This window comes from Python bivittatus, unplaced genomic scaffold (genome assembly GCF_059951505.1).
Source record: "Python bivittatus isolate LINGU-HERP-01145 unplaced genomic scaffold, Pbiv_v1 ctg000700_np1212, whole genome shotgun sequence".
In the NCBI taxonomy this organism is placed as follows: Eukaryota; Metazoa; Chordata; class Lepidosauria; order Squamata; family Pythonidae; genus Python; species Python bivittatus.
Genome location: NW_028277098.1, coordinates 53,820,706 through 53,840,601, shown reverse-complemented (window position 1 = coordinate 53,840,601; position 19,896 = coordinate 53,820,706). Strand labels below are relative to the sequence as shown.

The following is a 19,896-nucleotide window of genomic DNA, read 5'->3' as shown; positions in this document are numbered from 1 at the left end:
ACAAGAATAGTGTCCCAGAGGGAAGCAGAAAGATTTCATACAGTGAACCATTTGCAGATTTCACATTCTGGCTTAAGTCCTAAAATGACTTGTTTGTTGTATAAATCCAAACATTATGGTTAATGAAGTATGGCTTATAGCTTAAGGTATTTTTTGAAGTAAACCAGAGTTAAGGAAATCATGGCTCAGCATGAAGGGGAATTATAATCTATAAGTCAATATTGAGCAGCTTCAGAGAGATTGAAAATAGTGCCATAAGCCTGTGAACCAGATTTGCAGTATTCCTAGGTAGCAAAACTCCATTATATTCCCCCCCCCCTTATTTGCAGGGGGAGGGTATATTATACAGCTTGAAATTCTGAAAACCCATAGCTGATCTGAGACATACAAAGAACTTAAGTTCATGCAAGAAATACGTGTTAGATCTACCTGCAATCTCACAGAGGTTTTTGGGAATTTGGATCTCCCTCTTGTTGGCAGTGAGATATGAAAACTGTTGGAGTTCTATGATTTCAACATAATTTGAAAACATGATTATTCCAGTAGAGAATGATAGTATTTTTGTGTGTGTGATGAATTATTAGTTATTAGGGTTGTGCAAAGCTTCAAAGGATGCTTCATTCCATGCAGATTTGATCATATTATTCCAGATTCACAAATCAAAGTGGAGACCCACTTTAGTGTGGTGAATTGAATCAAGTGCTTATGAAGTGCTTTGCAGATTTGATTATTGTATTGTTTTGGTTCTGCATTATTACAGATAGTATTCAGTGGTGCAATTTCACCTCCTTATATTGGCAGTGCTAATTGGGGAGCTTAGTGATGTGATAAGTCCTGGCATTGTCTTGAGTAGTCATGCAATGCACTTCATCTCCTTAACTTTGCTTATCAGAGCTCTTTTAAGGTGGCAAGGATAATGTTGATATGGGCTTCACTCAGTTTCTCAGCTGTCAACTTCTTTTAAGGTGATCAAGCACAAACCTTCACTTTACTTTCTCTTGCATTAATGGAATGGTACACACATACATTGGTTCTGTTGAAACAGCTGGGAATTTAACTCAGCTTTCAGTAATCTGACTATGGGCAGACCTGTATGTCCTCTTGGATCAAACATTTTTTTAAAATTCAGCTTCACTGAGACAGATTTAAGTGCTTTGTTAAGGGGTGAATGGCTGTCAGAATAACTCCTACAGATTAACCCTTACAGACACTCAAACATTTACTGCTTTTAAGAATAGGGAGGAGACAAGTATTTGAATGCCACTTTCTGAGAGGCCTGCATATATCTATGACATCGTACCTTGCTATGCCAGCTTGCTTTTACTGCCTTTGAATAGGGTATTGCTAGCTAGCCGCAATGCTGATATAACCAGGTCCTGTACATAAGAAACCAGTGACGAGGGATGTCCTTTTCTGGAGAGGCCGATTTTGCCATTCTTGTTGGCATTCCACCAAATATGATTAGAGACAGCAAAGATACATTACCCCATGAAGATAAACCAGAGCTCTGGTCATTCTTGTAAGGCTGTCCAGAAGAGGCCAATTTTGTCAGTCTTCTCTGTTTAGCCTGCATTCTATCAAAGCCAGTGATGCTTTGCAGGAGTGATCACACTTGCCAACCTGTTATGCCAAGTCTCCTAGCACTGCAGAAAACCCAATCACAATGGCAAATAAGTGAACATTATTGGTGTCATGCCAAGACTGCATCCAGAAAGTCAGACATAAAAGAATTTTTAAAGTTTTTAATTTTTTCTTTCAAACAGCACAAGTTAAAACAATTTGGAAGTTGCTATCTTTTCCTCATCCTTTTCTCCCTGCCTTAAAAAAGGTTTAGAATATTTCTAAATTTGATTGCAGTGAAATACTTAAAGTTAAGTGCCCAGATTCATTGGGAGTCAGGCAGTGTACAAACTGAATAAAATAAATAATAAATATCCATCTGAAACTACCATTCTTCTTTTCATTCCAATCTCCTATAAAGGATTTTGATGCTTCCTGATTATTGCCTGTTTTTTTTTTTTTTGTCCAAATCAAATCTTGAAGTGGCTTAAAATGAATCAATTTTACCTTTGAAATAAATAATATCTTTTCAGTTTTCCAGTCTGAATCCAATCAAGACTGATTCACATAGGTCTAATAGCTGTATGGTGGAAGAACAAGTAGAATTCTTTAGTTTATTAGATTATTTATGATTATTCCTTAGATGTGTAGTTACTTAAATTATGCCTACTGGTTTGATGCTTTTGGATCCATCAATTAGTAGGCCAAAAATCATTTATTTTTTCTCAGTCAATACATCAAAATAATCCCACTTTTTCTTTGTCCTTTTAGGTGCTGGAGAATCTGGTAAAAGTACCATAGTGAAGCAGATGAAGTAAGTAAAATACGCAATATATGATATTGAAACAATTTATTTGTATTGATGCATAGTGCCTACATATGAAAGAGCCCTCTCTTTTCCATTATATGTTACCTGAAGTATCATGGATACAGTATAAAACATATATATTGGGATCTTGCTGGATTAGGTGAGATTATTTTATAAACAGAAGATAGTGCTTGTAGATAGTGCTGATAGAAGCTTGTGCAAGCCCCCTCTTTTTTTTCAGATACAGCTTCACTATTGTATAGCATGTACCACATAATTCAGGTTGGTCCCACAGTCTTAACTTTTCAGAGTTCATATGGGTTGAATCAGAAAAAAAGACCAAAGGAAGGAAGGAAAAGAAAGGAATAGAATAGACAGGAATAGAGGAGAAAAGATGGCACAGATGACAAAAACTGCACAGGAATAAAAAAGAAACAGACTCACATAACCCAAGAGGGTTTATCACCCTTACCAAAGGCCTGAATGAAGGGCCAGGTCTTCAAGACCTTTTGAAACACCAGAGTAGGAGCCATCTGGATCTTGGGTGGAAACTCATTCCAAAGGTCAGGTGCTGCTACAGAGAAGACACACTTCCAGGGTCCTGATAGATGGTATTGTATAATAAAAGGAACCTGAAGTGCACCAACCCTGCTGGATCAAATTGGCTGGGCAGATACTGTGGGAGATAGGTAGTCCCTCAAGTAACCGGACTATTTGCCATGTAAATGCAAATGCTTAAATGTAGTTATTATTTTATTTGACCATTCTCCAAGGACCCTCTGAGAAATAGATAGGGTTATTTCCTCTTATATATCCATATAACCATCTTCTCCAACCTGGTATTCTTCAGGTATGTTTGTCTACCACTACTGCCATTCCCAGGCAGCATGTCCATGCTAGCAAGGATGGTTGAAATCGCATGGTCAAAACACATGCCATATGGCAATCCCATGAGATATAGACTAGGGTATTAGAAAATTACTGGCATAAGCACTTTGGGCTTCATGGCTAAGTGGAAGTTTCCTACTCCATGCTTGATTCTCTGTTTTTTCCCAGAATCATTCATGAGGATGGCTATTCAGAGGAAGAATGCAAGCAGTATAAAGTAGTTGTCTACAGCAATACAATTCAATCGATCATTGCAATAATAAGAGCAATGGGAAGACTAAAAATTGACTTTGGAGAAGTTGCCAGAGCTGTAAGTATGGATATTGTTTTGTATACAGTACTAGAGTTCAAAAATAAACACAAGACAGGTTTGGTAGGCACCTGATCATAACACACAAAAAGTTGAGGATAATCTGCTTTGAAAGTTTAGTTGCAATTATTATTTTCTTAGGAGACATGAGGACATTCTGAAATATGAACATACACCAAGAAATTTTTGACAAGTGTTGATAGGAAATAAGGCTTTTTCATTTTTGTGGCACACTTAAGGAATGTTGTACCCATGGAAGTTTAATACCTACTTCCTTGTTGGTGCCAGGGAAAACTTTATTTGCACATTTTAAATTAACTTTTTAATGTATTCTGCTCTGCTTCTTAATTTGTGTTAAAACATGCTTAATCTGCAGTTAATATTGTTCTAATGGTCCTTAAATTACTATGTTATATAAGCTTACTTAATTTTTTGTGTAGACAATATAAATCTTATGCAGTGCTTCTACAATGTTTGTCAGTTATATAATTTCTGGCAATGTGCCTTTCTGCACATTGGTAAGAAAACACACTCCTGGGACTTAGAATCACTTTTTTGTATATAAGAAGTTTTTTTTAAGTATTATGGCAATGATAGGTTATAACAGTTTTATACTATAGTTCATCACAACTTCCATTCTTTCTTGGTGGTTCTGATTAGCATGTCCTGTTATATAAATTTTATACCTCAAATAATGAGTTCTCCAATATCATTTGGTTATTCCCATGGAAAGCTTTACAGAGAAAGGAAAAAGAAACGTTGATAGATGGTGGGTAATCTATCCTACATTTTTATATTGTACCTGAGAAGTACTTCTGATGCAGGTAGTTCAGCAGCACATTATGCCATTGCAAATGACCATAGCAATAAAACTATTTCCTTTGCAGGATGATGCCCGTCAGTTGTTTGTACTAGCTGGAAGTGCAGAGGAGGGAGTTATGACTCCTGAGTTAGCAGGAGTGATTAAACGGCTATGGAGAGATCCTGGAGTTCAAGCATGCTTCAGCAGATCAAGAGAATACCAGCTTAATGATTCCGCATCCTAGTAAGAACCCTTCTTATAGATTTTAAGAGCTTTATTGATCACCTCATGCTCTTAATGACTCATAAGTATGTTTTATAATTTGAGAACTGTTATTTATTTTGCAGAATTACTGTGACATGAAGGAATACTTCTAAAGAATTGTTGTGGGATTTCTCAACAGGCTATGGGAAATGTCTCTATATGAGGATGTAAAAATGCATTTCAGGAAAATTCCTTGTTTAATAAATGGACAGTTGATGGAGGTTTGGCTTTGAAGATTCCATGGATTATGTTTAGTTGATCAAACAAGTTCTGTGGGTCAAATAAATGGGCTGAATTGTCAAGTCTAACAACATTTACTCTTATCATCTGCTAGAATGGACATTAGGCAATCTGCTTTTGAATTGCATTTTTGGGATCTCCCTGTTGGAACTGATGTGCACAACAGAACAAGCTGGTACTGATTCTTCCCTCTTCCTTTTGCTAAAATTGTCATCTTCCAAATTGTCCATCATCCTATTATCTTGCTTGAAATTGGGGAAATCCACAGTAAGGTACCTTGCTTACATAGAATAAGTGTTTGTGTTTATGCCATAACAATCATACTTGCTAAGATACTGGGAGACACTTTTTATTATTTTGTCATTTGAGAAGCATTACTGAACAACAGTTTAAAATCAATAGAAATAGAATAAGGGTAAGGAGCTATGTTCTAAAAATGAACTGAACTAACATGGCTGACAGTTGAGGATAATTGTGAATTGTCCCAAATTCCCTCCCCCAGTGGAAACAAACACTCTTGTTCCCTCCTTAATTTCCAAGCCATTTGGAGGAGGGAGAGTGCTGGAAGAAAGGAGTCCACCAAGCCTACAGGCTCTTCTCTGTGTATCCAATTATAATTCTGCAGCATATCTATCCTCTGTTAAGACTTCACTTTCATTTAGTTGGAAGTTGTAAGAAAAAACTCATGTAAAGCAATATGAAACTGACTAGTATCATTAGGAATGTTTGGGTTACACATTGCTGTACAAATCTTCTTTTTGAAGCTGCTGTAATGGGGCCTGGACTGTGATGGACTAACATCTTTCTTGAAATAATGGTTTGTGCATGTCCCAGTTACTTTACCAAGTTTTCTGTAGATTTTCAGAATCTATAAATTCTCTAAATTGAAGTGAACAAAGGGTTTTGTTAGTAATGAAATCCTCCAGGATATGAAACATGATAAAATATGGGCAAAGAAAGGTGATTTATCAGCATTTAGCAATGCCAAATGTGGTATTGCCATGTCAGTTTTATTGCTTCTGAAAACTTATTCTGAACTAAACTGATGACTCTCCTATATACAGTAGAGGAAATATAGCATTTATTGAAACAATGCACAGGCCCTTGTGATTGAACCTCAGCTGTAAGCTGCTCTTAGGCCCTTGCATTTTTATGCCAGCAGTTTGTTTCAAACCTTTACGTTATGTTGTTGGGCTTGAGCTTTGGTTAAATTGTCAGCTTGCTTGTCTGTTATCTAGTCTCTAAGCAGGACAATATGCTATTCCTTTTAATGACAAGTCAGTATATTCCTTCTAATACAAGACAGGGTATTAAATGTGAACTATATGAATATTCTAGCACTGTTAAACAAAAGATTATTGTTTTCCAGTGGAAGTAAACATACTCTGCTCTCCCCAAATGGAGTTAGATAATATCAAAGCTATAATCAAGAATATGCCTCAGCAAAGAAACAATTACACTGGATTAGTTTAAAGTTGCCTTTTTGATTTGAAGACCAAAGAAACAGGTGGGGATAGGATGGGCATTAAATGGTTTAGGTTAAACATGTGGTTGTTGACATTTTTTCTGAAGTCTAAAGTCATACAAGTAAGCTGGAATCATCTAATGACAGTGGGTTAGATTTTGCAAACTTGGGTTGTGTTCAGGTATGGTCCAAATTATGCATCATGCTATTACATTTTGATTTTTGTTGCTTGTGAAACAGTGACACAATTTGTTCCTGTTAAGAATTAATTATATCATCCATATCACTGGGTGGATCATGATAGGAAGTACTTGAGCCTTATATACTTAACCTGCTACTTGTCCCAGCCTTTCTTCCATCATATTCCCCCTTTCTTTTATTCTGAACACAATCATGGTTCAGAATATGCCTGCAGATATGTTATATGCCTGAGTATATATATTCTTAAATTGAATTCTGAAATTTCAAAATGCTTTCAGTAGTCCATTGCGTTTGCTACTTTGCTACAGTATAATCAATTTTTTGTATTTTTTAAAAGTTATTATCATGGAATCAGCTAAGGAAGATTAATATGTAGAATAATTTTTCCTAGAAAGCATCAGTTTGAACATTATTCATTAGAATGATGGTGGATGCTGCATATACCACTTTTCCCTCAGAATCCGTTTTCAAATGGCATAAAGGAAGGTATTTTTAGAAGAACTCTTGATTGTGGGTTGATTTCCAACCGATGGATGGATGGATGGATGGATGGATGGATGGATGGATGGATGGATGGATAGATAGATAGATAGATAGATAGATAGATAGATAGATAGATAGATAGATAGATAGATAGATGAAGGCCTAAAGTAAACTTATATTCTGAGTTTCTGGTATATGCACACTCACAACATTCAGTGTGATCAAGGGATTGACAAAAGGAATGGGTTTCATTGCAAATAGTAAAGTCACATTCTCTCCTTCTACTCCCTAGCTCTAGAATATCCATATTGCTAGAGAATTGTGCTTTTCTTCCAAGCCCTTCTGACAAGATAGACTATTTTGATTTAAACAAAAAATAAAAGCAAGAGAGCTAAAATATGGCTAACTGGTAAGGGATGGCAGTGGTGTCAAAGTGCTAAATAATATTTCCATATTGAATTGCACATTAAAAGGTTAATATAGAGACTCTCAAACTTTGCAGTACTATAGTAACAGATTATTTATTTATTTATTTATTTATTTATTTATTTATTTATTCATTCATTCATTCATTCATTCATTCATTCATTCATTCATACTTGTACGCTGCCCATCTCCCCCAACGGGTGACTCTGGGCGGCTCACAATAATAAAAAAGAAGAAAAAACACAGGTCTCTCCAGACATGGCTACAATCTATAAATAATTAAAAAACATTTTTTTTTTTTTTTTTTTTGTCTGCGCTCAGTCATTGCTGACCCTGCAGTGACTGCTTGGACGAGTCCTTGCAGTTTTCAAGGCAACTGTTTTTCGGAAGTGGTTTGCCAGAGCCTCCTTCCTAGGGCAGAGCCCAGCTGGGGAGCGCAGGAGGCAGGGTTTCCGTTGCTTCGCGCCCTTTTCGGGCGCGCGCGGTTTTTCGCGCTTACCGGCAACTGCTCCCAACTCCTTTTTTGCAAGGCGCCGCCAGCATTTTTCCTCCCACCGGAGTGAGAGTCCCCATTTATCTACTCACGTAAGTTTTCGAACTGTTGGGTTGACAGGAACTGGGGAGGAAACAGGAGCTCACCCTGTTTAACGCGAAGGCTGGACTCGAACCGCTGAAGCGTCGACCATTTCTGGCCGGCAACTTTCAGCCTCATTAAGCCGCTGCGCCACCGCGTCCCCCAAACATATATTAAAAATAATTATATAAAAATATAAAAAGATTATAATGTGCAACTTCCCTAATGAATAAAACTAATAATTTAATTGGTATTAGGGTTGGGCAAGAAAATATATCGGTAAAAGATGTATAACTTTCCTCATACTGTGTTGACTTAGGCTTACTTTTATCAATATATAGTATCAGATTGGTCAATTTTAGCTTCTCTATTACCTTTAAATAAAACTTTTTCCATTTTGAAATGTTATACATGTAAAATAACAGGTAAAGATACTGAACTGCATTAACACGTACTCTCCAAAACTGTTGATACTACTACGTGCTATGCTGAAAGTCACTAGCAAGCAGGAAAACATCTGAGCTTTGACAGTGCTTCCACTGTGCCTGTGCAAGTCTGATCAGCTGCTTGTGGCTAGGTTTGTAAGCAACCCAGCACTCTAGATCACCCAGAGAATGCACACTGAAATTCAGAAGGTGCATGAAATCTGGGCTACTAACTTTTACTTCATTATATAATTTAATTGTTTAAAGCTGATGCAAATTTTTTTTTCACTAAATGGTAATAAAATCCTAACATTTGAAGGCCTAGGATCTCTGGTTAGATGGAAATCTGTTGGTTCTTTAAGATAACTTTAGAGCTAAGTGTTAAGTTTGGAGTCTTTATAAATGATCCTTATATTAACACCTAATGCTCACGTATCCGATATCCATACTTTTTGTATTCTACATTTTTCAAAAGATTCATATATGTACTTGGTAATCCTTACAATATAGGCTATTCTTTGGGTCCTATCTGAGGCTTCTTAAAGCTACTTAGATCATTTGTGGCTGAGTTAGATTTTAACAGAGGATTTTGTTCATCTCTTGTGTTCTTAAAATATTGCATTGCACCCAACTCCTTCCTAGTGATTTCCAGGAAGTTTTCTTCATCTCATCAACTCAGGTAGTGGTACGTATCTTAGGCTTTGGATGGTGTTTGGGATAAGAGATTTGCAGGATTGCATTTTCAATTTGTGCATGTTGTCATTCTTCCCTTTGCCCATACAGATAGAAGTAACTGCTCATTCTTTCTGCACTGCACTTCTTACATAACTTGTAACTATTTGTGGATAACTGAATATAAGATTCATCTTCACATATGTAAGAGTTTAGGCTCTGTGGAAATAAGAAAGATAGGAAAGCAACAAGCCAGGAGAGGAAGAGAAAGTGCAAAAAAAATATATGAAAAACTAAAAGAAGGTAAACTGGAAGCATCTCAATTAATACAGAGGAAGATACTGAACATTTAGATAGAGAAGAAGAATATTCTTAATGCCTGTCATGACAAAGCCTTCCCAGTTGCAACTGGGAATTCAGGTGACTTCCTCTGTAAGCTAATATATGGTATCTGTGGGCATTTAAACAACAGGAGAAATATATTACTAATATTTTTTTTGTATGGCACCAAACTTGTTTTAAAGACTACAAAGGTAAGCCTGTTTTCTGTATTCTAACTTAGAAATAGGCAACTGATAGTGATAGAAATCTTGTTGCACTACAACTCCCATTGTCCATGTTGGCTTGGAGTAATAGGAGCTGGAATCCAACAACAGCTACAACTAGCAGATTGTCTCTGTTCCAAATAATAATAAAATTAGGAGCTACTTTGATACAAGGTGTACTAGTTCCTAATTAATTTAAAAGTAGAGAAAAGTAGTATGGGCTTTCTGGAAAGTATTGGACTCTCAATTAATAAGTTACATTTTAAATCAGATCTCTATGTAGGTTTCCTATAAGAATCTAAAATACGACCATTGATTCTAGTTTAAATTATAACTTTGAACTAAGACGTATCTTAACATGGAATTAGAGAATCGTAGACATTCTGTATAGCACCTGCTTGAATTTCAGTACTCAATAATTACAGTATCAATTTGCAAAAAGTTCCTGAATATTTTCTCCCCTTCTCTTCTTTCCTCTTCTTTCCCATTCTTTTTTTAGCTACCTAAATGACTTGGACAGAATATCCCAGCAGAGCTACATTCCAACCCAACAAGATGTTCTACGAACCAGAGTGAAAACAACAGGCATTGTAGAAACACATTTCACCTTCAAGGACTTGTACTTCAAGTAAGCAATGTTATGGGTTATAAGCTGCCATTTATGTGTACTCTTAAATCACAATTTCTTGGTGTAAAATGTATTGCTCCTCTGCACTTGTGGTACAGTCTTTGACTCTGGCTCACATAACGTATCTTTCCAATTCTGTTGCTAGTGATTCTTGATACAGTCCACTTTTTTATTTTCATTGTTTCATTCTTTTCAGCTGCTTTTATGTTGGGATCACAAACACAGGTACTGAACCCTTGCTTTACAGGAGCATGTATACTAAAAGTATACTGGCTTCTGATTTATATTGTTGATTGGAAGTGTAAAATATAAAAGCCCCACATAGAGACTTTATAATTTGCCATGCATTTATTTTCTGGTGTTGCAGTGGGAGTTGAAATTAACATGGCTCTCTGAACAATGCATGGCTTTCTCAGCAAAACAATAGACATAGCATTAACCAGGCAATAGTACAGAACATTGGCAAGGAGCATGCATAGATGTTTAAATGCTTACCATTAATAGTGCTTGATGTAGAATGGGGCTGTGTTATTTTCCACTGATATACCTAATTATGTCATGGCTGGATGACATATTAACCATGTACCTCCATGTAGTTTGCCACCTTGTCTCCTGATTGATCCTTGTAGGACTTGTGATGTTTCCTTTTTGTATACTTTCAAACATCTTGGCTCTGCTATTACTGTAACTGCTTTGTAAAATACAACACAATGCAGAATGAGAGCAACAAGAGTTCATATTCCTCCTGGTGCACAATACCATCATGCTTTGTGGTGGGATAAGAAACGTTTGCTTTCATAGTTCATGGAGCTCCAAAGTGTTAGCTAGTCTAATAATCATATAATGAAATTACAGGGCACACTCATTTGTTACTGTGCCACTCTTCCCAGTGTAATTTAGTTAGACCTAGATAGTATTCCTTCAACTGAATTTCCCACAGTCATCTTTTCATGCCAGCTGTAAGGATCCATTAAAGTCAAAAGGTTCCCCATCATTCACCACACTTATCTTGCTGATTATAATTTTAAAGCTGTAACAAAGTCTAAAAGTAAACCTAAGGAAATTGGAATTGGGTAAGATAGATTCTGGGCTAATTGTACTTAAATCAGTTGTGAAAAAATCACTTTGGCTGAGCCTCTGTTATCCTTGTATATAATGGGATAATAATCTTCCTGCATCAAAGATGAATGAGACAAAGTTTATAAAATAGATGTAGTGAAAACAACATAAATGCAGCATAATTTATGTATTGAATGATCTTCTCTTCAGCCTGTTGAAACTGAAACAAGCACCGAAGCCCTTCTCCTTCCATTCGCCTTAGCTTTTATTTTTTTTCTTTCTTTTTAATGAGGGGCAAGTTCTGTTGGGATAATCTTTTTTTAAATAAATGTTTTATTAAAAGTTTTACAAAGCACGTAAAAACGAACACAAATTAATAAAAAGTAGAAACAGTAAAGAAGAAAGGAAAGAAGAGAGAGAAAAAGCAAAAGTGCTGAAAAAAGAAAGAAGCTTCCGATTTCCTTTGCAGCAAATATAAGTACAATTGCAAAGTTATTTCTTACTCTAGTACATAATTCTATTTCAAACTGAGTCTTACTTTGTTCAAAACCATAAAATCTTTTATCCACTTTAAACCTTTGTTAATTGTACATAAGAAAACCATTGACAAGAATATCCTTCTGTTATCAAATCTTCTCTTGATTTCATTTTACAATCACCTTGAGAAAATTCTAGTACTTCTCAGCAGGTTAATAATTTAACTTACCATTTCTCGTCTATAAAATGCTTCTTGCGCTGACAGCCATAATGGTGTTTTCGGGCAAAACCGAAGTTTATATTTCTCTTGGGATAATCTGTCTCAGGTGAAAGCCCCTGTGTGGCTTTTTTGTGGGAGGCCTAGATATTCCAGTGCCCAGCTCTGCAATGTCATGTGGTAAAGAAATGCCAGTCAGTATTGTTTCTTCACTGCCAGCTGCTTTATCATCTGCTGGTTCTGCCCTCGGGACTGGAACAAAAGTCTGAACTATTTTATTTGTGTAGTATACCCTGTGTATAATAAGGCCTCAGAATGTTGCAAAAGCTTGAGCCTAGAGGAAAGAGGGCTTAAAGGGGTATGGTGTGTATCAGGGCTTTTTTAGAGTGACATAATTATGTTCTTTCCCTCCTCCTCTTTTCATACCCATCCTGCTCACCAAATATGGTCTTTCAGACTGGCTTGTTTCATAGACTGCTCCTGAAATACTCATACAAAATGGCCTATATTGAGGTTGGGAGGGCCCCTGAAGTTTTGCCCATTCCTTTATAGAACTAAATGAAAAATAAGGATTTCGCATTTGATTGTTAATCTCAGCCCTGGTATTGTTTATTTTGTTAGCTGCCTCAAGCATATAACCCTGGACAACATACCACAAAGTAAAAAGAAAGCAAAAATAGCATCAAAACAACCAATACTACATGAAGTAATGTGTACAAACAGATGCAGACAGTGGTTATTAAAAGCCTTCTATAATTTTTGCAGTAAAATAATATTAGAGCAGTGGATTTTTTAATGAACTTCAGCATTTTAGGTTCCAGGGCTGGCATAGATGTTTTCAGCTTATTAAAGAACCCCTGTTCTGCATGTGTATTTGTGTGATAAATGAACAGATGGATTTAGTTTTCATTTTGCTAAAGTGTAATCTTCAAGTCATTTATTTTTCTGCCAGGATGTTTGATGTTGGTGGTCAGCGTTCAGAACGTAAGAAATGGATCCATTGTTTTGAAGGAGTAACAGCAATTATATTCTGTGTAGCTCTCAGTGATTATGACCTTGTCCTTGCTGAGGATGAAGAAATGGTATGTTGCTATAGTATTGCATTCTAAATAATGTGAACTGTGGTAGAAATTCACTTTAAGCTCTGCACAATGTAATTTAACCAAATGTTTTGCTGTTTTCATTCTTTGAAAATTACAAATTGTAAACAACACTTAAGTAGAGCATAGGAGCAAGCTTTTCTTGCCTGCATTCTCATAATTTGTGCAGTGAATGCTGCAGTGGCACATTTGAGGTTGGGAGGTTATGGAGAATAAAATCCCCTCTTCCCCATAATTGAATCTGAACACTTGAGTTTGAATACATGATTTGCGGTGGGAAAAAACAGCCTCTGGTAAAAAGCTGCAAAAGATTGTGATATTTCAGAGGCTTTTTGTAACTAATTTTACAAAAATGTAGACATTATTCAGCATGTTTGAAGGGATATTTGTACTTTCAGTGTGGGAATTATTTTTGACAATTTATATAATTTGCACTAGTAATTTGGTTTGGGTTGCTAATTATGTAATGTATCAGTGCTGCCTTTTCATTAAATGTTTTTTTTTACCCAGAATCGAATGCATGAGAGTATGAAACTCTTTGACAGCATTTGTAACAACAAATGGTTCACAGATACATCGATCATTCTTTTCCTGAACAAGAAGGATTTGTTTGAGGAAAAGATACGGAGGAGTCCACTAACTATTTGCTATCCAGAGTATCCAGGTACAATTTTTTTTTAAGGCAAAACAGAAAGATAGCAGGTGTGTGTGTGTGTGTGTGTGTGTGTGTGTGTGTGTATAATAGTAATTTTATTAAAGATTATAATTACAATAGTAAAAACTAATACAAACTAAAAGATAAAAGAATAGAAAGAGTAAAAGGTGCAGAAAAGAAAAAAATAGAGAAATAGAAAAGTAAGAATATAGTAAAGAAAAAGAAAAGAAATATATAAAGAAGTGATTTCCAACCTTCATCACAACAAGTATAAACAATTTTAGTAACTTATCACCTTCTCTTAAAATACAAGAAATGATCTCTTCTTCCCATATCCCATCTCTTATCTATAAACAAATCCATAAAGCATCGTCATTTCAGTCCTGGTGTCAACAAAAGTCCATTATGGGTTACCAGAAATAACAACATATCTATGTTAACCTTGATCAAATAAACCAACTTTATATTCCTTCCTTTTTACTTCTAACAAACTTAATCTTTAGTCCATTCAAATAATGTTGTAAAACTTGATTTCATTTTATCTTTGTCCCTTCTTAAGAGATTCTTCAAAACTTTAACAAGCCTCTTTTGTAAATCCAATATAAGAAAACTATCCAGGTCACTCTCTTGGTTTATTATTTGTATATCCCTTTTAACTATTAAAACATCAGCTGGTTTCTTTTGTATGTCCAGTGTAACATGTTTTTCCATGTCATGTTTGTAGCTTGTCATCACTTTCAACTCAGTCTTGATCTTGTCAGGTAAAATTTGTTCCTCTTCCATAACATCTTTTAGATACAGTCTCTCTGTAGAGGCAGATATTTTTGTTGACACTATTAACTTCTGAGTCCATTGTTCAAAAATATCCATCACTATGTGCAATGTTAGAATATTTTGCTCCATTCTGTAATTGGAAGTTGAGTTTATATGTTCTTCTCTTTTAATTGTAATCTTTAGTTCCCTCTAGTGTCCAATTTTTAAAATCTATATTTTTTTAAAAAAATTCAGAATAAAAGCATTTTCCCATGGGAAGGATTCTTTATAATTAATTCCAAAATCTTATTTCAAATTTATTTGGACCTTTAGTCTGTATGTAACTTTCTAAAATCAAAGTTTTAATCACCATTTTGCTATTTATTCCAAAAAAAAATATTTTAAGCTCTAAACTTGTTAAAATTTTTGCTAAGGATTGAAGGGACACTCACACCCAGTGCTGTTAAGCTTGTCTGCTATATATTAAACTGCATATTAACCTTCAAGATCTTCTGAATTAATATATGAATTTGGGTCCAAATTTTTTTAGCCTTATTACATGTCCACCAAATATGATAAAAAGTCCCTTCTTGTTGTTCACGTTTCCAACATATATTTGAAGCCCCTTTATACATTTTGGATAATCTTTCTGAAGATAAATACCATCTATACATCATTTTATGAAAATTCTCCTTCAAATTATAACACAGTGTAAATTTTAACCCTTTCATCCACATGTTTTCCCATTGTTCCATTTGTATATTATGTCTAAAATGTTAGCCCATTTTAGTCATCGGCTCTGCTTTTTGTGGAGCCATCTTCAGTCCACCATTTCTTCCTCCAGAAGTCAGATGTATAATTTTTAAAAATAATTCTTTAAATTGTTTCTGCCTTCAGTGTAGTACACAGTTACACATTAGCCATATTGTTTTTGAAATTTTTTTTTTTTTTTTTTGCTTATTCTGGTGTCCTGAATATTTCAGTCCTCTTATGGTTCAAGATAGCATTTTCCAGTCCAAGTAATCCTCTGATATCAAAAGTCACCTATATTGTGGCAGGATAGAGAGGAGGAGGAGGAAGAGGAGGAGGACTCCATCTTAACACTTAATTAAAATGTGAAATGAAATCAACTTGTAGATTTCATGTAATATTTCCAATTGACATCTAAATGTGGTTGTTTCTCTGAGCGCTAATATGGGGTTTTATAGCCCTGTTTCTGAAACTGATGTAGTGCATGTTTTAACATTATTTTCTAATTATGCAATTGTGCCCTGTGGATCTGGAAGGTTTCCAATGAGTGCTTGGGTATTTGCCCAGCCGTCTGGTAGGAAGTTCTGCTGGGCATCTGGTTAAATGTTGGTGACAGCAGGGGAACTGACCCATCCAGTTTGCTCATCCGGAATGAGAATGTTTACAGGCTTCCAGCCCACAAGAGGTGAAGTCATTGGGAGTCCAGATATGATGCTTCTTGTTGGTGGCCCCTGCCTTGTCCTCTGGAGGGCAGAGGATTAGTGACAACTCTGGCTTTGTTTCAAAGGGTAGTTGAAACAGGGTTTTATTTGTTTATTTCTTATCCACCTTTTATTTTTGGTCAACTCAAGGTGGCATACATATCTAATGCTCCTGCCTCCTATTTTCCCTGTGAAGTGGTTTGGGCTGAGAGAGTGATTTGCCCAAAGTCACCCAGCTGGCTTTCATACCTAAGGGAGGACCAGAACTCACAGTTTCTAGCCTAGCAACTTAGCCACGATACTAAACTGGCTCTCTTTGAAAGCTGATGTTGCCTTCTGCTGGTTGCCACTATTTGATAGTTCCAATGATGATCAAAATCGATTATAGTTGTATTTTGTTTTTACTTAAATTGCTTGTTGCTTATAATATGTTAAACTATCAGTTTAAAAAAAAATTCTGATAATACAGAAAGAAATAAACGGTTTGCTATGCATTTTGTGGATGATAATTTTATATATTAAAATACTTTCTCATTGACTCATGGTAGACCATTTAGAATTACTGGATAATCTGGTTTATTTTTTTTTATTTTTCTAATATTAATTGATTATTTTGAGATTGCTAGATCCTGTTCTTTTTCTAAGGAGTTTGGAAAAATCTATGTTCCAAGTGCTCCTCCACACAGGAAAACTTGATTAATGTTAGAGGCAGAGTTTCATCACAAACCTTCACACTGTTTACTAAGCCCCAGTGTAATTTTACAATACAGCTCTTAGCACTGTTGTAGGCTAATCAAAACTGACATGAAATACTGGTTGCCAGAAACATGTATTTTTTGTTTTTCGGAAAGTCACTGAAGGTGGTGAAAAACTAGCATATTTGTCATGATGGTGCATTCCTCTGAATATCAGCTCTGGGGACAACAGCAGCAGAGTTGCTCCCTGTGTATCTTAGAGCTGCTCTTACGTTCAGTATCATTTTTCTAGGTTCTAATACGTATGAAGAGGCTGCTGCATACATTCAGTGCCAGTTTGAAGATCTGAACCGAAGAAAAGACACCAAGGAAATTTATACTCATTTCACCTGTGCCACCGACACCAAGAATGTGCAGTTTGTTTTTGATGCTGTTACAGATGTTATAATTAAAAACAATCTGAAGGAATGTGGACTCTACTAAAAGGAGAGAGACAGAGGAAGGTAAATTGTGAACACTGAATTGTAGCATTGCACAAATACAGGTAGTCCCTGGGTTAAGAACATCTATCATACGGACAACCCATAGTTATGAACAGGCTGCCAACTAAAAATGGTGGATGGCACTCCCCCCCACTATGAGCCAATGAACTGCCGAAGCCGCACAGTGCCTCCGTGAGTGTCATGAAGTAGTGCATGCGTTTTTAATGTACTGTACAGCCTGTTTTCAGCAGTTCATGAAACCATTGCATGGCTTCAGCAGTTCGTCGGCTCGAGGAAGGAGAACACTGTCCATGATTTTACCTTGCGAATGCCCCTTCTGGTATGCAGAAAGGGGCCAGTGTTGCCAGATGTCCAAAATTTTTATACCCAACACGCCCTTAAAAGTAGCCCAAAAGTAACCCAAAAAACTGCAACCCACAAATGCGAAAAATTTCCACAACTGATCTCCAAAACTAGCCCAATTGGGCAGGAAAACCGCCCAACTGGCAACACTGAGAGGGGAACAAATGCCCCTTCCAGTATGCAAGATAAGTTGGAACAAGATTACTGTAAGTGTTAATCTTTAATCATGATCTGTCTCTTTTTTTTAATCTAAGGTGTTTTAAGAACTACACACACACATGTGGATTCTCTCTTGCTCTCTCTTCACACTAACTGACACTAAATACCTGTTCTGGCTTACATACAAATTCGACTTAAGGACACACCTTGGGAATGGAACTCGTTCTTAACATGGGGACTGCCTGTATGCCATGCTTTCATATGAACTTGTGCTAATATTTGAATTTTCTTCTTTAGATTTCAGGATGTGGACTGTTTCTTTGTTGCCTTGAGACAGCTGCAAGCATGAACAGGACTGGAGAATGAAAACAGCATGCAAAACCTTTGCATTCTTTAGCACAATCTTCTATATTAGGGATATTTTACTGATATGGATGCTGAAGTTAGATTCCAAAAATGGAACTATTGTTAAGTGTGATTTTTTTTATCATCCAGGCATCACTTGGATTGCATAATTTGAAATGTGTACAGCTGTTATGAAGTTTTCATCCCAGAACTTCAATATGTAGCTTTCTTTAATAAGTCATCATTGCTCTATTTTTAAAAGTTTTTCCATCAAACTATATATTGATTAAATTTTATTTTCTTTGCAATCAACCTTACATTTTAAAAGCAAACAAAAAACACATAACTATGCACATGATGTGACCAGATCATGCAGAAAGTATTCCTCTTAGCAGGAACCTTTTGTTTTTAAAACTTGGTATGGTCAGAACTTGCTAGTATTGCAACTACTTTAAAAGGGCCTTAGAATTCTTACGGCTAAAGCTGTGGCTTACTTCTAATGTATACTTTGTCAACATTCTGCTACATATACTATAAGGCTTTCCCCCTTCCTAAAAAGATAGATTTCCTGTAGCAAGTTTAACAAATTATGTCTGGCTTATGGGTTGGGAAGGTTTAGCCTGGTTATGCTGATTACCAATTTGCTGAGTATGCAGCTGGTGTAGCAAGTAAAAATCTGATTCTTACATGAAATTTCTGAAGCGGGTACCAGTTAGCAAAGTGATTTGTAAAATTCCAAGCTGGAGGGGAGGGTATATGCTGCTACAGGGCTACTGTATCAACCACTTAATTGTTGTGTATGTGTTTGGTCTTAAAGCAGTGGGGAGTTTTGTAGACAGTGGAATTAGTTCTGCATTTACCAGGGCCTTTTATCCTTAAAAGATTTTGGAAATGTACCAACAGCATGTAAATGTGGTGCCAAATTCCTGTTTGCCATTGTTTTTCTTGTAATGAAAATTAAGCAGAGTAAGGGCATTTCTTTGCTTAAACCATTACATTGAGGCTCTTTCCCAATTTTCATGTACAGTTTCAACCTGATGTAGTTATTGGCAATATTAAAATGGTGAGTTAAAAAAACTTAAGTTCCTAATTTTATTGGTGCCATTTCTAGAAATCCTTGTTAGTTTCTTACTTGCATTTCTGATTTTTGCCAATAAACATTTTAGTTAGTCTGATTAGTTATTTGCTATTGCTAAACTTTTATATAAATAGCTGTAGAGTTGTATCTGGCTTTGTGAAGAGTTCATTGGACTACACCAAATATCCAGGTAGACTTTCGCTCACCCAACAGGGTTTTCTTTGTTTTTCTTGACTGCATGCTGTCTGCATCAGCCCCTGAGAACAGATTTAAGGTATTGCAAAACAGAGGGCAAATCCAGCTGCTAGTGGAACTGATATTGCTGGCAGGACAGAAACAATTTAATACCATTTTATTGGTACTAATAAGCTTTACAGAAAGAAATAATAAAATCTGAGAATGGTGGCAAGTCAATTGTCAGTTTTTACCATTTGTTATATCAACAAGATATTACAGTGGCTATTTTGAAATCATACATTGTGCAACTTGTTACTATAATAAGTATCTTAGTAAAAAGTGATAATGGTCTATCACAAATAGGATGCTATAGATAACTGACTTACTAGGTTTCTTTCTGAGTGTACAATGGGAGGACACTCTTCATAAATGAATGAATCATATGACTCAAATCAACCATCTAAGGTGACATATACATTTTTAAAAACAGGAACATATTATTTACTCAGTTTAAGACCGATTTCATACAAGCATGAATTTAAGTGTTCAAATCAGTGAAAGATATTGTATAAATAATATATTGAGCCATTTTAG

General features: G+C 35.9%; 1 protein-coding gene across 1 annotated transcript in view; it reads left to right on the top strand.

Annotated features, from left to right (window-relative positions):
• Window positions 1-19,225, top strand: part of GNAI3 (G protein subunit alpha i3) — a 31,735-nt gene extending 12,510 nt beyond the window's left edge. Inside the window, exons 2-9 of the mRNA XM_007427520.4 lie at window positions 2,332-2,374; window positions 3,425-3,566; window positions 4,454-4,611; window positions 10,163-10,291; window positions 12,997-13,126; window positions 13,655-13,808; window positions 16,991-17,201; window positions 18,000-19,225. Coding sequence (XP_007427582.1) covers window positions 2,332-2,374; window positions 3,425-3,566; window positions 4,454-4,611; window positions 10,163-10,291; window positions 12,997-13,126; window positions 13,655-13,808; window positions 16,991-17,181 — 947 coding nt within the window. The 3' untranslated portion in view covers window positions 17,182-17,201; window positions 18,000-19,225. The remainder of the gene's footprint in view (window positions 1-2,331; window positions 2,375-3,424; window positions 3,567-4,453; window positions 4,612-10,162; window positions 10,292-12,996; window positions 13,127-13,654; window positions 13,809-16,990; window positions 17,202-17,999) is intronic.
• The last annotated feature ends 671 nt before the right edge of the window (window positions 19,226-19,896 follow it).